At 43.8% G+C, this 19907-nt stretch overlaps 1 protein-coding gene across 1 annotated transcript in view; it reads left to right on the top strand.

The window, feature by feature from the left end:
- The window catches only part of CWF19L1 (CWF19 like cell cycle control factor 1), a 29637-nt gene extending 10753 nt beyond the window's left edge, over positions 1-18884 (top strand). Inside the window, exons 5-14 of the mRNA XM_044281055.1 lie at positions 4092-4306; positions 5916-6034; positions 6603-6687; positions 8063-8206; positions 8601-8706; positions 9386-9465; positions 12757-12966; positions 14707-14826; positions 15049-15146; positions 15976-18884. Of these exons, the coding sequence (XP_044136990.1) occupies positions 4092-4306; positions 5916-6034; positions 6603-6687; positions 8063-8206; positions 8601-8706; positions 9386-9465; positions 12757-12966; positions 14707-14826; positions 15049-15146; positions 15976-16120 (1322 nt within the window). The 3' untranslated portion in view covers positions 16121-18884. The remainder of the gene's footprint in view (positions 1-4091; positions 4307-5915; positions 6035-6602; positions 6688-8062; positions 8207-8600; positions 8707-9385; positions 9466-12756; positions 12967-14706; positions 14827-15048; positions 15147-15975) is intronic.
- The last annotated feature ends 1023 nt before the right edge of the window (positions 18885-19907 follow it).

The following is a 19907-nucleotide window of genomic DNA, read 5'->3' as shown; positions in this document are numbered from 1 at the left end:
TGGTGCGGAAATTGGCAACTAGTATTTAATAAATGTAAATTATAAATTGACTACAAACTAAGGGCTTTATTAATTTATAATTTACCGTACATTTATAATATACTAGTGCAAAATGCAAATTTCCACCACCTCAGTGACTGCCAACTAATATAATATATATTATAATATATAAAATATCGGTATAAATTATCGGCCTGAAAGTTCGCCGATTATCGGCTCCAAAAAATCAGTGTCGGTCGATCCCTACTATTTAGCATTTGAAGAGACCCTGAGGTACCCCCTCGGTGAAAACCCCCAAAAAGTGACCATTTTGTGAACTACACCACCCAAGGAATTTTTAAGGGGTGTAGCGAGCACCTTGAGCCAAAAGGCGTTTCATAGAATTTGACCCATGTCTGTGAAAATGAAAAATTAATTTTTTATTTTTTTTTGTACACAATTTGCTATCTATAACATCCCAATTGTGGTCTTAAATAGGGTTGTTTCGATACCAAAATTTTGATTCTGTTTCGATACCATAAAGAAAAAATAAAACGCCCAAAAAAGACGCGTGCATTCCGCATTTTATGGAACGTCCAGCCGATAATAGAACAGTTCGATCATATTTTTGTTGGGGAGTACAAGGTGACAAAAAAAATGGTGCACTGTGCCACCAATGATAATATAATAAACATTTAATACAGGAGGTAGGTACGGCACCTGAGGGGTTAACTGCCGCTGATCGCAGCTCCCTGCCAGCACCCGCCTCCGGGATTTGTATTAAACATTTACTTTCATTGGTGGCGCAGTGCGCCCGCCTCTCTTCTCATTGGTAGCAGCGGCACAGGGGGAGGGAGAGACTGCTTCCTTCTCCCTTGTGCTACTGAGAACACGGAGCGCGCTGAGAGCGGGGACAGAAAAGATGCGGACAGCACACAGTGTGCTGTCCGCATTTCCGTGTGGCGGCCCCGAACTTCCGGGCTGCGGCTCTGCAAAAAATAAAACATGTGCTATTCTTGTCAGCGATTGCAGACAAGAATAGGCAGTTCCATGGGGGGTGCCGGCCGGGTGTATTGCGGATCCGCAATACATTACGGACGTGTGACTGGACCCTTAGTCGAACAGTAATTCGGAAGTGCGTTCCCTCAACAGCTTCCCTCTGAGACAGATAACAGATCATCTTGCATAAACCCAGACATAAGTAGCAGCAGTACCGAATGGCATTTAACTCTTTGTCCATTGAGAAGAAGAGCAACAATATTCCCCAGGGGCAGCAGATCATCAACACACATCCACTCAACATTCAACCGATTATACTTCTCAAGCTCTTATCAAGAGCCAGCCAAGGGCTGCACACTCCGGATCTATCTGTCCATAAGCCCCATATAGCCTCAAATTTCAAGAGACAGTTTCTTTTAAGATAAAACCCCCTTTTCCAACCGAATCACTACATTCAATCTTGCAATAAACTCTGCTTCAACCGGAGGAAGAGGCTGAATCCACTTCGCTGCCAATGTTTTACGTGCCTGGTATAGTATTCTATTTATTCCTCTAATAACAGCAGGCTCATTTTGGGATCAGGAGAAAAATGTGCACTATATACAGTATTTATCAAATGTAATATTTCATGCCAGTAAGCTCTCAAGGCACTACAGCATGTGAAATAGTTCAGCCTCCGCCTCCCCCACACTTCGGACAGCAGGAATCTCTTCTGTAACCTGTTTTAACCCTTAGGATACTGGAGGTTTTTCTTAGTTTTTTTTTTGCATTTTCATTTTTCTTCCCCACTTTCCGTGAGCCATAACTTTTTTTATATTTCCAGTCACATAGCTGTATGAGGGCTTATTTTTTGCGGGACAAGTTATACTTTCCAATGCCACCATTAATTATGGCATAAAGTGTAGTGGGAAGCGGAGAAAAAAATTCCGAGTGGGCTGAAATTGGGGGAGGAGGAACGCAATCCCACCACAGTTTTACGGGTTTTGTTCCCACAGCGTTTTGTTTACGGCGTGAATAGTGTAAAAATAAATTTTAAACTTTGAGAGGAACCTGTCATCAACTTTATGCTGCCCATACTGACAGCAAAATAAAGTAGACACAGGTGAGTTCAGCGGTCTGCCATTTATAGGTTAAAAGTAAATGGTTGCCGAGGACCGACATCACAATTATTGCAGACTGGGCCTGGAAAAGAGTCACGGCAACCGGAGAAGAGTCCTGGTTATTCATGAAGTCCTGCTCTCCTGCCCACCTGCTGATGACTGACAGTCTTCTACCTAGTTTTCTCGCTTTCTCTCTAGGAGAGAACTGCCAATCAGCAGCAGATGGTTGGGGAGAGCAGAAGATTATAATAACCAGGACTCTTCTCAGGTAGATTTGACTCTTTTCAAGGCCTGGGCTGTAATGATTATAATGCTGGTTCTCGGCAACCACTTACTTTTAGCTGAGTGACACACCACCGAAATCAGCATTTCTGTCACTAATTTATGCTGCCCTCAGTGAAGTTGGCATAAAGTTGATGACAGGTTCCCTTTAAAAATATTGAGCCCTTTTTTTTTCTGTACATAGCTGAGATGCTCTAGTAGCAGCCTCTGGATTTTCTTTCTTTTCTGTCATAGCTCAGTTCTTATCTTGCTGATGAGAATGTGGCTTAAATAAGTGTTTATGACCTCTTAGTAATTTATAGATAATTATCTATTAATTATTAGATGACTGCCACAAAGGGAAAGTACCAGTCACACAGTTAGAAAAACAGTTAACCCTTTGTGACAGAACAGCTCAATATTTTTAATAAAGACCAATTGAAAATGATTTTTATCCACAAATGAGTAAAATGCAATCATAAACAAAAATTGCCTCCGAAGCTGTTCATAGCCTTTAATTTAAAATAAGCCCACAACATGTTTTGGGCTGAACATGCATAAAAGTTGTTAAAACATTAAAATGGACCCTTTCACCTCCCAACTGGTTTGATTTATGTACAAGTGTCACCTGTTATAGAAATTGTACAGCTGATTTGTGTGAATATACCCTTCTGGTCTTCTTGTTCCTCCCCTTTTTTGGGTGGAAGAAGGAAAGCCAAAATGGGTATATAATGTGTAAATTAGCTCCAATCCTTTGATAAACCTGAAATGATGAAACCGTGCTGAAGGAGATGACGCGTCCATTGCAATAGGTTATCGACTTTTATGCCTGTTCAGCCCAATACATGTTGTGTGTCACTTACCTGGCGAACAGATGGAGTCAGGGCACATTGTGGGAAGAATGGAGACAAGAAGAGGCAGTGTAATGCCTTATTCACATAGTCAGTGTTTGGTCAGTGATTTCCATCAGTGATTGTGACCCAAATTCAGGATCGGAGCCTCCACAGACATAAAGTATAAGGGAAAGATCTGCATCTGTTCTGTGTTTAGATCGACTCCTGGTTTTGGCTCAAAATCACTGATGGAAATCACTGACCAAACACTGTGTGAATAAGGCATAATGCTGTGAGCAGTTTTCTGCTGGGAAACCTTGGGTCCTCACATTCATGTGGATGTTCCTTTGACACATGCCATCTACGTAACATTTTTGTGGACAAAGTACAAACCTTCATGGCAGTGGTGTTCCCTAATAGCCTTTTTCAACATGATAATGTGCCCAACCACACTGCAAAAGTGTTCAGGAATGCTTTGCGGAACATGACAAAGTAGTGAAGGTGTACAAGGTTTGGCCTCTAAAGTTCACAAATCCCAATGTGAACATCTGTGGGATGTACTGGAAAAACAAATCCAATCCATTGAGGCCCCATCTTGCTGCTAACCTCTTACGCCAGATGCCACAGGACACCTGACACCTGTGGAGCCCATGCCCCAACAGACCAGAGCTGTTTTGGTGGGTCGCAATATTAGGCAGGTGGTGCTAATGTTATGGCTTGTCAGTGTATCTTCCACTCCATTGATTGAATTCAGTGTAAAGTCTAATAGTTCCTGTGTATGTCTTGTCAAACCTTGGTGACCGTGTGACTAAATGACTACTCGATGGCTGCCATATCTTATTGAATTCCTGGTTCCAGCTTCAAAAGAGAGTTCTTAGCATTGATTAGTTTCTTTAACTGGTTGTATGTCCATTTGCAGGTCGTAAAGGAGTATTTACTGGGGCATCTGGCCTCCAGATCGCCTATCTAAGTGGCATAGATTCCTCCAGCGAGCCTGCTCCTGCCTACTGCTTTGTTGCAAAGGAAGTCATGTCATTGAAGATGTCTCTTACCGCAAACTCAAAATTCAGAGGTGTAGATATATTGCTGACGTCTCCCTGGCCCAAAGATGTGTGGAATTATGGCAACGCTCCGGTGTGTAGCTTGACTTATTTTTTTATTTTTTTTTATTCTTCAGTTAATCTAAGCACAGTTTATATCCACATTATTGGAATAGTGGTTTAAGTTGTAAACGCTCCTGCATCTCCATCTTATTGTTGGCGGAAAGGACATCACAATGGGACAGGTATTTAGGTCTGCCGGATATCACTGTGGTTTAGGCTACATGCACACAAAGGTATGTGTTTTGCAGATCTGCTAAAAATGACATCCGTATGCCATTCGTTCAGTTTTATTTTGCGGATGCATTGTAACAAATGGGGATCGACCAATATTGATCTTTTTAGGCCGATTTTCACCCCGGCAGCCACCCTGAGGCTAGCATCGGAGCATCTCATGCTCCGATGCGCTCCCGTGCCCTGCGCTAGATCGCGCAGGGCACAGGCTCTTGTGTTTTCAATAACACACTGCCGGGCGGTAACTTCCGCCCAGCAGTGTGTTCGGTGACGTCACCGGCTCTGAAGGGCGGGCTTTAGCTCTGCCCTAGCCGTTTTACTGGCTAGGGCAGAGCCAAATCCCGCCCATCAGTGCCGGTGACGTCACCGGGCTGCCTGTCAGCCCCATAGAGAGCCCCGGTACGTCACCGGAACTCAGAAAAATGCCTTTGCCCTGCGCGATTTAGCGCAGGGCAAAGGAGAGCATCGGAGCATGACGGTGTGCTGTCTGCATTTTTTGCGGACCTATTGAAATGAATGGGTCCGCATCCTATCCCCCCCCCCCCCCCCCCCCCCCCCAAAAATGGAACGGAAACAAACAACATTGGTGTGTATGTAGCCTTATGCTGAATGAAAACCTGGTGCATTTTAGGCACTTTGGTCTACTACACCACCTAGTGGCTAGCTTACATTGTGTCAACATTTTGTTGCAATTTTAATATCCCATCTCGCCTCCTTGTCAAACTCCTAAAATACCATTTTTGTGGTGCAATTCAAACCAGATTGCTGGTGCATTTAGTTTGGTAAGTATCCCTACAATGTGACTGGTTTTAAGCTTATTCTACTTTTTGCTTTAGAGTGGTTGTCCCATCTAGATACCTACACCCTCGAAAGAATCTGCCCTGGTGATCAGCTGAGATCTCCAGGGGAATCTTTGTGTCCCCATACATTGCCATTGCAGCATTTGATGTAGAGATGATACATTGCACACATTCATATGAACTAACAACTGTGTAAGGCAGAGGGAGGGAGGTCCCCTATGTATTTCCATGTTCCCTAAATAGTGTATGGATGATTTTGTACTTTTCCCACATTAGCTATTGTACTACTGCACCCAGTGGACAAGTCTAAGAATATGACTAAGGCCTCAAGCACAGAAACTTATTTTCTTTCCATGTCCGTCCCGTTTTTTTGCGGACCGTATATGGAACCATTCATTTCAATGGGTCCGCCGAAAAAACAAACAAACGGAAGTTACTCCGTGTGCATTCCGTAAAAAAAAACAGAACATGTTCTATTATTGTTGTGCTATAGGGGCCAGCTGTTCCTTTTTTTTTGCCGACCGCAAAATACATACGGTCGTGTGCATGAGGCCTAAGAGAATTTTTTTTATTTTTATAAGTTACTCATGCATTACTCCTTGTCCTCAGACTGACATAGACGTGAAAACCTGCGGATCTGCGTTGGTAGCTAATCTTGCTGCTAGCTTAAAGCCACGGTATCAGTTCTCTGCACTGCAAGGAGAAAACTACGAGCGGCTTCCATACAGGTAGGTAAGGACTCTTAATATTAAATCTTAGCGTGTGGCTTCCCTCATCTGACAGATACCTCGTTGATTGAGATCATTTTTAGCAGGTGGCAGGTGGCATTTATCATGTAGAGAAAGTTAATACAAGCCACTTACTAATGTATTATTATTATCCATATTGCCTCCTTTGCTGGCTGGATTAATTTTTCAATCACATTATACACTGCTCATTTCCATGGTTACGACCACCCCGCAATCCATCAGCTGTGGCTGTGCTTGCACACTATAAGAAAAAGCGCCAGCCTCTCGGGTGGCTGGGGCCATGGGAGTTCACATATGATGGTGCTTTTTTCCTATATTGTGCAAGCACAGCCACAGCTGATTGATTGCAGGGTGGTCTGTAACCATGGAAACAAGCAGTGTATAATGTGATGGAAAAATGAATCCAGCCAGTAAAGGAGGCAATATAGCGAATGACAATACATTAGTAAGTGACTTGTAGTAACTTTCTCTACATAATGTTATTTGCTATAAACTTTTTGGTATTGGGACACGTGTATTACCTTTTTTTAATTTTTTTTAAATACAGAAACCATGTGGTCTTGCAAGAAAATGCACAGCATGTCAGCCGGTTTATAGCGTTGGCAAGTGTTGGTAATCCTGGTAAGAAAAAGGTAAAATAAGGTGAAGCAATCTTGCAAATATTGATTTAAAAAATGTCTGTTTTTATATCTGCAGCACCAGTTTCTCCATGGTTATAGACCAGGGCTGGCCAACCTGCGGCTCTCCAGCTGTTGTAAAACTACAATTAACTCCATGCCCTGCTGTAGGCTGATAGCTGTTGGCAGACTGGGCATACTGGGAGTTGTAGTTCTGCAACAGCTGGAGAGCCGCAGGTTTGCCAGCCCTGTTATAGACTATAAACCCTAGGTAGTCAGATCCTGAATTCATTCCTCTTATGGTCCCTTATTTCTTTAGGCCATCCTCAGACACCATATCCAGACTTCTTCTGGTTCCTCACAACCGGATTTACAGCACCATGGAAGCCTATAGTGTTCAGTGCTCCAGACAAAAAAAATATATATCTTAGGAGCCAAATTACATTTTTAGTCGGCAAATTTAAAATGCATATAATTATAATAAAAAAAATTAAAAAAAAAAGACTTGGAGGAGGTGAGATGCAGGCCACCGTAGTGAGCCAGCTCTACCTACAGCATACTTCCTGCCAGCACTAGTAAACCTATAGGAGAATTCAGTACCACATACCTCTTACATCCAGTGACTTCTCCTGTCATGTAGACGTTCTCTTTCCTTATCTCCTCAGTTTGACCCAGACTGCCATGACAAATTATTTTAGCCACATCTCGTCTTTGCAGAGTTTGTTAGACTTTCTTATTTATTTATTTTTTTTCCCATAAGCTTCCCCAAATTTTCAACACAAACTCCCCATCCTGCTGTTTCTTCCAGTCTTGTGCCCATTGTGCTCCCCAATGCCCCTAAATACTATACAGCTGAAAAAAAAGTGACCCCAGTAGAAATAATGTCCCTATAGTGCTTCCAGCAATTATCATTCCCACTAACGTGCCCCACAGTAATAATAATGCCTGCTAAAATCCCCCCAGTAATAATAATACAGCCATATATTGTGCTCCAGGTAATAATCCCTGTATAGTGTCCCTAAAGATAATGTCCTAAATATTCCCCTGTAATATAAATGCCTCATACAAGGCCTCCAGCATTAATACCCCCTATTTTACCCCCAGTTTAAAACAGCAGACAACCAGCGCCAATGGTGCCCGCTCGCGAGTACATGTACAGAGCTCTGCGGGAAGGGGTTAAAGAGGTCCCGTCTCCTCTACTGGCATGTTTTTTTTAGCAACTAGGTCATAAAATCTCGAAAAAACCATTCACCTGTCTGTGGTTCCCCTTCAGAGTATATGTTCTATGTCAAATATGGGAGGGAGTCAAACAGGGACTTACTGATAAGTTTTCTTCTGCATTTAGTAACGGTAAAGCTAAGCCCCCCCTTCCCTTTATTTCATTTCACAGTATATCTATGCATTCAGCATTGTGCCAATTAGTCTGATGGATTCAGCGGAGCTTGTGAAGCAGCCACTGGATGTCACCGAAAACCCCTTTAGGAAATCTGGGAGAGATACCAAGAAAACTTCAGGAAGTAAAGCCTTAGAGGAGGTAAAATGAGCTGGTGTTATGTGTAAAAATGGATCTCCCCCTCCAAAGGTTGAAGCTTAAAGGGGGACTCTCGACCTAGACAACAGTCTGTAAGCTTGTGTCATACTTTGTGTCACCACTAGATGGCAGCACTCTGAACATCTCCACTAGGCTCTGAGCCTCTTTATGACTCTGCTTAGTGTTTTCATTAATCTTTACTTAATTGCCAAGCAGTTCTAATTAACTTCGGACTGTGATGTGTAGTGACGCCACATCCAACTATTCAGACGGCTTCCCTTATGACCTTACAGATTTAATGTTTCAGACATTTGCCTAATTTACTGATTAGTGTAATGTGGCTTAGTCTCCTTGTTGCAGATGCCCACTAATGACTTCATTTCTTAAATCTCCACAGGAGGAGGCCTCTCAGCAGTTTTTCTTCGACTTGAGTAGGCAGCAAGGAAAGAAACGTCATCCGGGCGGGAGGGGCGGACAAATGGCAAAACAGCCAAAGAAGCACCGTGAGTGACTGGGTTTCCACTTATGGGAGCATGGAGTGATACACCCCTGAATATAGCTTTACACACTGTATATAGTAACTTTGACAATAAATGTAGTGGTTAACCCTATGATGGCCAGACCTGTTGGCTATTCGAAGGGGAATTCCCACGTGGTCATAATACCTCGCCTGTGGCCAGAGGTGGCTGCGGTTATAGAAGCAGCTAAGCAATCTATGTCCGTAACTCCCACAGCGGATGGCAGCTGTGGCAACTGCGCAGTACAGTCACAGACTTCACTTCTATGGGAGTTATGGAAATTGCATGGCGCAGCCTGTTTCCAAACCAGCTACTTTTTTATTTTGCAATTCAGCATCTATAACTTTTTTTTTCGCTGACTTTTCCCCCCAGCTGTTTGCAGGTGTGTATAAATGGGAAAATTAGCCAGTATTTTACTCCACAGCTGCACACACTATTCTGCAGGCTTCAGAGCTAAAATCTCCCAGAAACACTTCTTGCTCTGGTGAAATTTTCATTCTGGGAGGGCTCATCCTTTCACAAGAACGCAGTACACTCTCCCACTGATTTATGGGACACATGACTAGGTTTCCAGTGACTACCCGCAAAGCTCTAAATATAACTACACTATTTAACTGTATGCTAGCTGAAAAACCTTTTATTAACATAACCTTCTGTCTAATAGCTCAGCCAACTGGACCCTGCTGGTTTTGTCTTGCCAGTCTTGAAGTGGAAAAGCACCTGGTGGTCAGCATTGGGGAACATGTAAGTATGAGAGGTTACAAATTTCTACACTAGATGGCGCCAGCATCAGTGCGTTAACGGCTTAGGGCTCTTTCACACTTGCGTTCTTTTCTTCCGGCATAGAGTTCCGTCGTCGGGGCTCTATGCCGGAAGAATCCTGATCAGTTTTATCCTAATGCATTCTGAATGGAGTGAAATCCGTTCAGGATGTCTTCAGTTCCGGAACGGAACGTTTTTTGGCCGGAGAAAATACCGCAGCATGCTGCGCTTTTTGCTCCGGCCAAAAATCCTGAAGACTTGCCGCAAGGCCGGATCCGGAATTAATGCCCATTGAAAGGCATTGATCCGGATCCGGCTTTAAGCTAAACGTCGTTTCGGCGCATTGCTGGATCCGACGTTTAGCTTTTTTAGAGTGGTTACCATGGCTGCCGGGACGCTAAAGTCCAGGCAGCCATGGTAAAGGGGAGCGGGGGAGCAGCATACTTACAGTCCGTGCGGCTCCCGGGGCGCTCTAGAGTGATGTCAGGGCGCCCCAAGCGCATGGATCACGTGATCGCATGGCACCGCATCCATGCGCATGGGGCGCTCTGACGTCACTCTGGAGCGCCCCGGGAGCCGTGCGGACTGTAAGTATACCGCTCCCCCCGCTCCTACTATGGCAACCAGGACTTTAATAGCGTCCTGGCTGCCATAGTAACACTGAAAGCATTTTGAAGACGGATCCGTCTTCAAATGCTTTCAGTACACTTGCGTTTTTCCGGATCCGGCGTGTAATTCCGGCAAGTGGAGTACACGCCGGATCCGGAGAACGCAAGTGTGAAAGAGGCCTTATCCAGACAGTGTAATTCAACAACTTTAAAAGGGGTTTTCGAGTAATTAAGATTTTTAAGCAAGTGTCCGCAGCCTGCCCCCTGAAACAGAAGATTCATACTTGGGCTACTTTCACACTATTAGTAGCAGGGGAACAGCTTGCCGGATCCGTGCTAACGCTAGCCCACAGCTCCACCAGAAGTCCGCTCCAGCCCTATTTACTATAATGGGGGTGTGCTTTAGATTTTGGCCGGCCGCCTCTCTGCCTGTCAATAACTGGCTGCGGTGGTCAAGTGACCAGAGTCAAACAGGATCTTGATGCAGGTACACCAGGACCAGCGGCGCATGAGTGGGAGAGATGGAGCTGGAACCCAGGTAAGTATGCTCATGACTGCAGGTCCTGGCGCGCTGAAGGTTCTGAAATGAAGCACAGCACTGGTGGACAACCCTTTTTAAGGAAAAAAATAGTTTCGGAGGTGGATCTTTCCTTTAAAGGGTCACTCCAGGAGAATGATGGTGTTATACTTCGTGCAGAGCCTGTATGGGCCAAGCATGACTCGCGGATTCGAAGAAGCCATGCTAGGCCCTGCACCTGGTACTCAATGGCTCGATAAACAATAGCCCTTTAATGTAAAATAGCCCAAACATGGAGGAAAGAATTGTCTAAGAACTTCGGAAACCTGCACTCCTGTTAGGACTCTTCCTGTATGGATCTCATGATAATTGTATCCACAGTAACATGGTCCTGGCTTGTGCCGTGTATTCAGAGGACTGGAAGATTTGCCATGACTACCTGACGTCACACTTGTTTATTGCACAGGTCTGCTTTAAAGTGGTGTTTTTTGTGATGAGGATTTAAAGTATACTTACCATTTGTGCATGTTTTTCGAGGAAATCTATCAGATGTTACCTTTTTAACCCCTTCCTGCCCATTGACATAATAGTACATCAAGGTTCTTAAACGTCATGGTCCTGAGCAGCTGTGCCCACACCATCAGAGGTTGATGACTAAGGGCTGTTTCACACGAGCGGATGCCGTGCGTGGCATCCGCTCCGTGAAAGAGTGCCAAGACCCGATGCAGACTGCAGAGGCACGGAGTATTAACATGACTGATAATGCTCTGTGCCTCTCTGTGATCTCTTTACTACGAAATCACAGTGACAGCATCCGCTCGTGTGAAACGGCCCTAAGGCTACTTTCACACTTGCAGCAGAGTGATCTGGCAAAACGTATGCCAACTGACATTTGTAAGACTGATCAGTCATAAAAATGCATTGAAATGCTGGATCCGTCTTTCCGGTGTCATCCGGCATTTATTATTTTCACCTTTCTTTCGGTCTGCGCAGACCAGGAGGATGGATCCGGTATTTTAAATGCCGGATCTGGCACTAATACATTCCTATGGGAATAAATGCCGGAGGTCTGAAAAAGCCCTTTCATCTTGTGTATTTGCATATAAGGCCCTGTCTATGGCAATATTTTAAAAATAAAAATCACAAGAATGATACTAGATTGATTTATTTATTTATTTTTTCCCACCCTCTGAAAAAATGTCTATTTAGCTAAACTGTACATAGAAACCTAGAATGTGTCGGCAGATAAGAACCATTTGGCCCACCTAGTCTGCCCAATATACTGAATACTATGGATAGCCCCTGGCCCTATCTTATATGAAGGATGGCCTTATGCCTATCCCATGCATGCTTAAACTCCTCCACTGTATTTGTGTAAACATTTAAAAAAAAAAAAAAAAATTATATATATATTTATTTATTTTCAAAAATCAGCCTGCTTTAGCAGCGAGGGGTTGGCCCTGCTGCTCAGGAGACTTCCCCCTCCCCTTTGATTGACAGGGCCAGACATATGGCCTGATCCTGTGAATCTCGCGCCTGCACTTTTGCTCTCATTAGCGGCGCAAGTGCAGAGATGCTGCTGCTACTTGAGCAGCACAGATGCAGACTGCGCATGCCTATTTTTTTATTTACCGCTGTCTTGTTCTGGAGACTTGGAACTTTGTATAAGAAATGCAGAGCATCAACTGCTAAAAAAAGATTGGTGGTGAGGGCACAGATTTCTTCAAAAGTCAGCCTGCTTTAGCAGCGAGGGACTGGCCCAGCTTCCCAGGAGTCTCCATCTCGCCTGACCCTGTGAATCTTACGCCTGTGCTGTTGCTCCGATTACTGGCACAAGTGCAGATTCTCTGCTACTGCTACCTGAGCTGCATAGTTGCCGGCTGGTTACACCTGGAAGTGTACCAGCGCATGCATAGTTGTCATCTGTGTTGCTTAGGTAGTAGCAACAGAGCCACAGAAATGATGAGGTTTCTGAGGCTAGACCCTCGCTGCTCTAAGCAGGCCGATTATTGGATGAATTCGATTTGCACAAATTGATTCACTCATCACTAAATATATTAGAGAACACTTTTACAATAACAGGGTTTGGGGATCTGCAAAGTATTGGTAACTACTGCACCTTTGACATGAAGTTCATTTTCCTTCCAGTGCTATGTCGCTCTTGCTAAGGGGGGCCTGACGTCAGACCACGTTCTCATTCTGCCCATCGGGCACTACCAGGCCATGGTGGACCTCTCTTCTGAGGTGGTTGAAGAATGTGAGAAATACAAAGCTTCACTGAAGAGGTTCTACAAGTCAAAGGGGAAGAGATATGTGATGTTTGAGAGGAACTACAGGAGTCAGCACCTTCAGTTGCAAGTGAGTGCCATAGTTTTCTTTTGGTATTTCTGTACCGATTCACCAGTAGTGTACAGACTGCCTTTACTAGGGCTAAGCTAGATAACATGATGGGCTTCACATGACCATTGTATGACTTGCCTTTTGAAGTTCAGGCAGAGGTGTATAAGAAGATCACACCCATGTGTTGCTCAGCTTTTACTACGTAGGCTTATTAGAACAATTCCAAGCTCACATTAACCCTTTGTGGCTCAGTGAGAGGTGTACCCTGATTGCTTAGAGCTGGAAAGAAAGTTTAGTGGGGGCATTGTGATGGAAAGCCCCATCAGCCAATGAAAATTGCTGGGAACAATGAATGTAGGGGACTGACTACTTATAGACCCTTCCCAAATGTCCTTTTCAGCTGGATAGCAGGCACAATATATAACCTCACCACCTAGTTTAGGTTCTTTTCTTCCTTTGTCAATTCAGTGACCAGTCTGCCTTGAGGGTAGCGACCTGAAACAATGGTTGTGAAAGGCAACGAAGGGTTGTGTGTCCTTAGCAAACTGATAGTGATTCAGCTGAGAGCTGGATGGGCATGGTGTTGACAACAGAAAGGGGGAGTGGAGCCACTTGGCAGTAATTCAGGGATGCACTATTAATCGGATTTATCTAAGCAATACTTATGAGGCCTCATGCACACGACCGTTGTGCGGAAGTTCCGTGCATTGGAACCGCAATTGCAGTCCCCAATGCACAGACAACATCTGTGCAGCGGGCCGAATCCATTCAACGCGAATGGATCTGTGGTCTGTCTGCAAAAAAAAATTACCTTTTATATTTGTGCGGAACAACGGAAAGAAACACCACGGAAGCACTCCATAGTGCTTCCGTGACTCAGTTCCACATCTCCGGAATTGCAGACCCAACGGCCGTGTGCATGAGGCCTAATAGATTCCTGGGAAGAAGAAAACACAAAATACCTAAAATATTCCAAAGTTGTGATGTTATCGCAGAGGCTCATCTGTTTAAATTGTGGATTAGTCTGATAACATCACATAGATAATAAGAGTGGCGGAGTCTGAAGAGGTCATTTCCAGATGTATGCCCTCTCTGGTACTGCTTTTACTGACAGCTCATTATATCTCATTAGTTTAAGTCTGTAAAGTCAGGTTCTCCTGTCTTGCATGATGATATGACTGGTCTGAGGGACGAACGCTCCCAGTGATGACTTTCCTCTTAAAGAAACTGTAACCTCACAGCTTTCTTTTGCAGTCATTTAATTGTTTACTTCTGTTTTGTGCTTGTACAGTTCATGGTTTGAGTTATATGTTGCTATAGACCTTGCCCTAGGTATAATTCCATATCCCTTTAGGAGAGTTCCTTAAAGGGGTTTTCCATGATTTTTATACTGGATAGGACATCCGTATACAGTTCTATTGGAGAGCTCTCTATTCTATAGGGGTTACTTTTATAATGGAGGTGTATTCTTGTTTCTTAAAGGGGTTTCTGTTTCAGAATATGGATGGCCTATCCTTAGGATTTCAGCTGATCAGTGGGATCTGACTTTCTGTACTCGGTGTGCGGCCCAGTCATTGATCTGTCCACTTAGTAGCAGCAGTGCAGAATATTGCACCAGCGCCGCCAAGCAGGACAGGCCATCGCTTTTCTGATCCAAGAAAATCCCTTTAACATAGAATAAGTTGCCACAGTTTGTGGTTTTTACTTCATTCTAAAGCATTGCACTTTTTTCAGTATATTAATGAATTTCTTAACCAGGTGGTTCCTGTACCTTTAAGCAGTTGCACTACAGAAGACATTAAAGAGACCTTTATTTCTCAAGCTCAGGAGCAGAACATAGAGCTGCTGGAAATCCCGGAACACACCGACATCAAGCAGGTAAGTTATGATGTCCTCGCGTTTGTGTGGTTGTCTTCTGGTGACAGGCCAGCCTTACGTTTTACTTACAGCGTCGTCTGCTGGTGAAATGTAGAATTGCATGCCAACCATTTAAATTAATAGCTGAGCCTGTAGATGGGCTCTTGTCTTCAGGAGGCAACTCCTGTAATTTCATTATAAATCTCTGTGGCTCCATCAGTTTTTTTTTGCCTTTTTTTTTAGATTGTACAGCCTGGAACCCCATATTTTTATGTCGAATTGGATAACGGAGAAAAACTTTTTCACAGGATCATAAAGAACTTTCCGTTGCAGTTTGGAAGGTAGGCTCCTACAATAATCTGTAGATTAGGAAGCTCACATTAAAAGAGGGCTAAATATAAAGTCTATGGGGGAGATTCATCAAAGGCTACTTTCACACTAGCGTTCGGGCGGATCCGTTCTGAACGGATCCGCTCATAATAATGCAGACGGAGGCTCCGTTCAGAACGGATCCGTCTGCATTAAAATGGCAAAAAAAAAGCTAAGTGTGAAAATAGCCTCGGACGGATCCGTCCAGACTTTCAATGTAAAGTCAATGGGGGACGGATCCGCTTGAAGATTGAGCCACATTGTGGCATCTTCAAACGGATCCGTCCCCATTGACTTACATTGTAAGTCTGGACGGATCCGCACGGCCAGGCGGACACCCGAATGCTGCAAGCAGCGTTCAGCTGTCCGCCTGTCCGTGCGGAGGCGAGCGGAGGCTGAACGCCGCCAGACTGATGCAGTCTGAGCGGATCCGCTCCATTCAGACTGCATCAGGGCTGGACGGCTGCGTTCGGGTCCGCCCGTGAGCCCCTTCAAACGGAGCTCACGAGCGGACCGACGAACGCTAGTGTGAAAGTAGCCAAAACTGGTGTAAAGGAAAACTGGCCTAACTGCCCATATCAACCAATTAGAATCCACCTTTTATTTTTCATAACTTCTATGGGGGCAACTTAGCCAGTTTTAATTGTTTGGACAAATTTCCCTATTTCTTCTGTTTACTGTCTGTGTTCTCAGTTGTCTGCCTTTTACCAGTATAGGTGGCAGGCCACTTTAAAATATAAGAATCTATGTGCGCCGATTTTGTAAGTGACCCACGATGTGTGTGTTGTCTATTAATTACAGAGAAGTATTGGCCAGTGGAGCCATCTTGAAAATGCCAACCAGAGCGGACTGGAAGGCTTGTACAGTGAGCCATGATGAGGAGGAGAGCCTTGCCAAGTCCTTCAGAAAAGACTTTGAACCCTTTGACTTCTCATTACAAGACTGAACTTTTGTGGTGGTTTTTTATATATTTTTTTGTCATCAGTGGGACGGTTTATAAATGTAAAACTGTATTTATCATAAAACAGAGGTATGTGGGATTTAGTTGAATGATCTTTTGCCACTTCCCACGGACCCCTTAAATTATTATATATGAAATACCCTCCAACCACTCATTTCCTCCCTTTATATTTGGTTCCTTTTACAGAACGATACAATTAGAGCAAAACTAATAAATCGCCAGCATCGGGAACCAGTGGCTTCTGTTTGGGTAATTATGATGTTCTTCCTTGTAGCATGGAGGTACAGTGTAGTTGCCCAATGTTTGCCATCTGTTAATAGGCAACCGCTCATTTATCTATAGGTCTTGCCCAGCAAGCTTGAGGACCTTTTTATGAGCCTCTGTCATATTCACAAGTGGGTAAAGCTGACGCCATACCATTATTACTTTTTGTCCTGATCATAGATCAGAATTGTATTTTTATTTTTTTGTAGGTGTCCCTGTCCCCCTAAAATTGGCTCCGTTAACTGCCATGCCATATATGTTAATTTAATGAATACATTAAAACTGGGCAGTAAAAGCCATCCCGTTGTTAAAGGGGCATAATGCTGAGCCGTTCGAACTCTATTCAGTCAGTGCGGAAAGCGCCAAAGGCCCCATCAGCATGATGTCATGAGATTTAAAGGCTATAAACACTTGTTGGGGGTGCTTTTTTGGCATTCTGTTTATCTTGGGGTAAAATAATTTTCCAGCTGGTCTTTGTAAAAAAAATAATTGGTCTTCTCCAGCCTCGTGTATTGACTGCTCTGTAACCTTTATCCCTTCAATCCTGACAGCTCATAAACACTCATTTAAATTCTTATCAGTTTGAGGAGAAGGAACAACCTGCAGATGCAGTAAAACTGAAGGCTGTAGAAAACAAGCTTGAAAATGTTTAATAATGACCAACTGGGGAAAAGTTATTTTATCAGCCCAAGATAAGTAGCATGAAGCACTTTAATTCCCACCAGTGATGAATATAGGCTTTAAACCAGATCCAGAAGTCATGCTGCCTTCAGTCCGCATTTGGACTCATTAGGGTCCATTCACATGTCCGCAAATGGGTCTGCATCGGTTCTGCAATATCGGGAACGGGTGCGGACCCATTTATTCTCTATGGGGCCGGAAGAGATGCGGAGAGCACACTATGTGCTCTCCACATCTGCATTTCTGGAGCACGGCCCCAAATTTCCGGGCAGCTTAGCAAAAAAATAGAACATGTCCTATTCTTGTTCGCAATTGTGGACAAGAATAGGCAGTTCTAGGGCGGGATGCCGGCCCGGTGTATTTCAGATTCGCAATACACTACGGACGTGTGAATGGACCCTAACAGTGAGCTTTAATATACGTATAGCAATTTTTTGGGGCAGAAGAAGCTGGGATTTGCACTGCAGCTGTGGGTTGCTAATCTAGAGGATTTGCGGTCACTGTCACTACGCTGCATAGAAACTGGGCTTCACGCAGATGATTGTAGAGGAACAGGATACTAGTTAGAGGTATGCATGAGCCTGCCTTTTTTTTATCTAGCCACATATTTTATCTTTCAGCTCTTTTCACTCCCCCTTTACTTCAGGCATCTCCAGATATACACAGCAGAGTAAGCAGAAGAGACCTTGAGTGTAGCTACTGCTTCCCCTGCAGTGTGCCCCTCGCCTCCTGGGTGCCAGCTGCTGTGTGAAGAGTGCTTTTTGGGAGATGGTGTAAGTACCATGAATTGTGACACTGTTCACATGCATTGAAGAGAAATGGAGTGGCTCAGATTCAGAGACCACCCAGTTGTCAATTTATTTATGAATGTACATGTTAGGCTCCAGATATAACTGATTGTAGTGGTTTTTTTTTGTTGGTTCCTCCACAATTGGGGGAAAAAGCTAAAATGAAATCTGCCACATGTAAATGATATGCCATAAATGTCGAATATGTATGGGTACAACCTCTGGGACCCGCTGCGGTCTCTAGAAGGGATGATGAGTTGGCTTTGCGTGAGTTGCGCTCTCCATTTACTTTAATACCACTTCTGAAAATAGCTGAGGGTGCTGACTGAAGGATTCAACAACCCCTATAGTCCAATCACTTAGACCTGATATGGCAGCTGATAATGTGATATAATGGAGACATTTACTTATTAATGCTGAAAAGCGGCCAACTGCACCCCCATTTCCCTTACAGAGATACCGTAGTAGTATTGCTGTATTATGTGACGCGCAAAAGGCCATTCGTGTTATGCCAGGACCAGATGGGCCCTTCATGGGTTAAGTAACTCTTTGGTCTATTGATGGGGGGGGGGGGGGCCACAAACGGCAAACTCCCCTCTTTGACATCTACGTGACCTGATATGGCATAAGGACATTAGGGGCTTTAGGATAACGTAAAAGGGCAGCACTAAAGTGCTGTTCCCTTGCCCTGCATCTAGGATCTATAGGCCGCATCCATACTGCTTGGACGTGAAATCTCCATAACTACCAAAGGGTCCATGATTATGGCAGCACATGGAGTCCCATTACAGGTCTCTGTTATGGACCACTAAGCTCTCCATGTTACCTTCATAGCTCCGTATTCTCCCCAGAAGAGAATACCTTTGTAATACGGTGCGGGATAGAATGTTACCACTGAAACTGAGGGCACAGTAAATGCCAATAACAAGCTGTGGGCACTGTATTGTGGACCTGTACATACAAAGATTACAGCTATACAGTCTTAAAATATCCCATAATATCAGTGTCCAGTGAAAGAGAAAAAACCTTTGGCGCACTAAACGTACTCTTTCTAACCCAGTCTATATAATCACAGAAATCCCCCTCAGATATTTTGTACTGTACAGAATTTTTTTTGGGGGTTTACATAGGGACAAATCGGAATCCAGCTATTCCTCAACTCTGGGGGCGCTTCTGTAGACTGGGATGCAATAATTTGGTGTAATCCCACCAATGCTGTAGTTTTCTATTGTGGAAAATACCAGTATCTCTGTACATAAATGAAACTTACCAAACCTCTTCCTATCGCTGTAAATGCTGCTTTTGTTAATATATGGCCAATGTTACTTTTTTGGTGGAAATCCATTTTAAAACCAGAGGGTCATGTTTTACAAGACTGTTCCCTCTTTCCGTATGTCGGTTTCCTCTAGCTGAACCTCCGTGGACATACGGATTTCTATTTTCAGGCAATAATGCGAGATCCATTTGTACATTTAATTTTGATAACGAGTGAAATAAATTGTTTTCTGCTGTGTATGTAAATAAAAGTGGATTGTTTTAATACGATGCCTTGTGGGTTGTCTTGAAAAGGTGTGTGTCTGTTGTTGTGTGTTTTATTTTTTTTATTTTTTTTATTTTTTTTTTTATTGGGTCTCTTTTCAATGGGTTGTCAGGTATAGCTGCACACATTAATGGGAACTACAGTACCAGACATAGCCAATTACTGTGTCATACCATTACCTAATGTAGGTTCTGAGAGGATGGTGGGTGCATGACACAGGGATATTGGGTGAGGTCCTGTGTATCGGTTTTACCTGTAGTGTACCTGATGGGAGAAGAACAATCCTAATAATGATCGTTCATATATAGTACCCATCAGCTGATTAGAAGTATCGTTAAACTAGCACCTATCAATTGATTGATTTGTTATGGCCATGAAACAGGGATTCTAAAAAGGCCCCTTTCATATGAGCAAGTTCCACTCATTGGACTTGCAGCGTATGTCAGGGAGCACCTGTCCTGACCTCCAGCACTGACTGGGTCATAGCATTGTATTGATT

This window comes from Bufo gargarizans, chromosome 2, assembly GCF_014858855.1.
Source record: "Bufo gargarizans isolate SCDJY-AF-19 chromosome 2, ASM1485885v1, whole genome shotgun sequence".
Lineage (NCBI taxonomy): Eukaryota > Metazoa > Chordata > Amphibia > Anura > Bufonidae > Bufo > Bufo gargarizans.
This window is presented reverse-complemented; position numbering and strand designations above follow the sequence as displayed.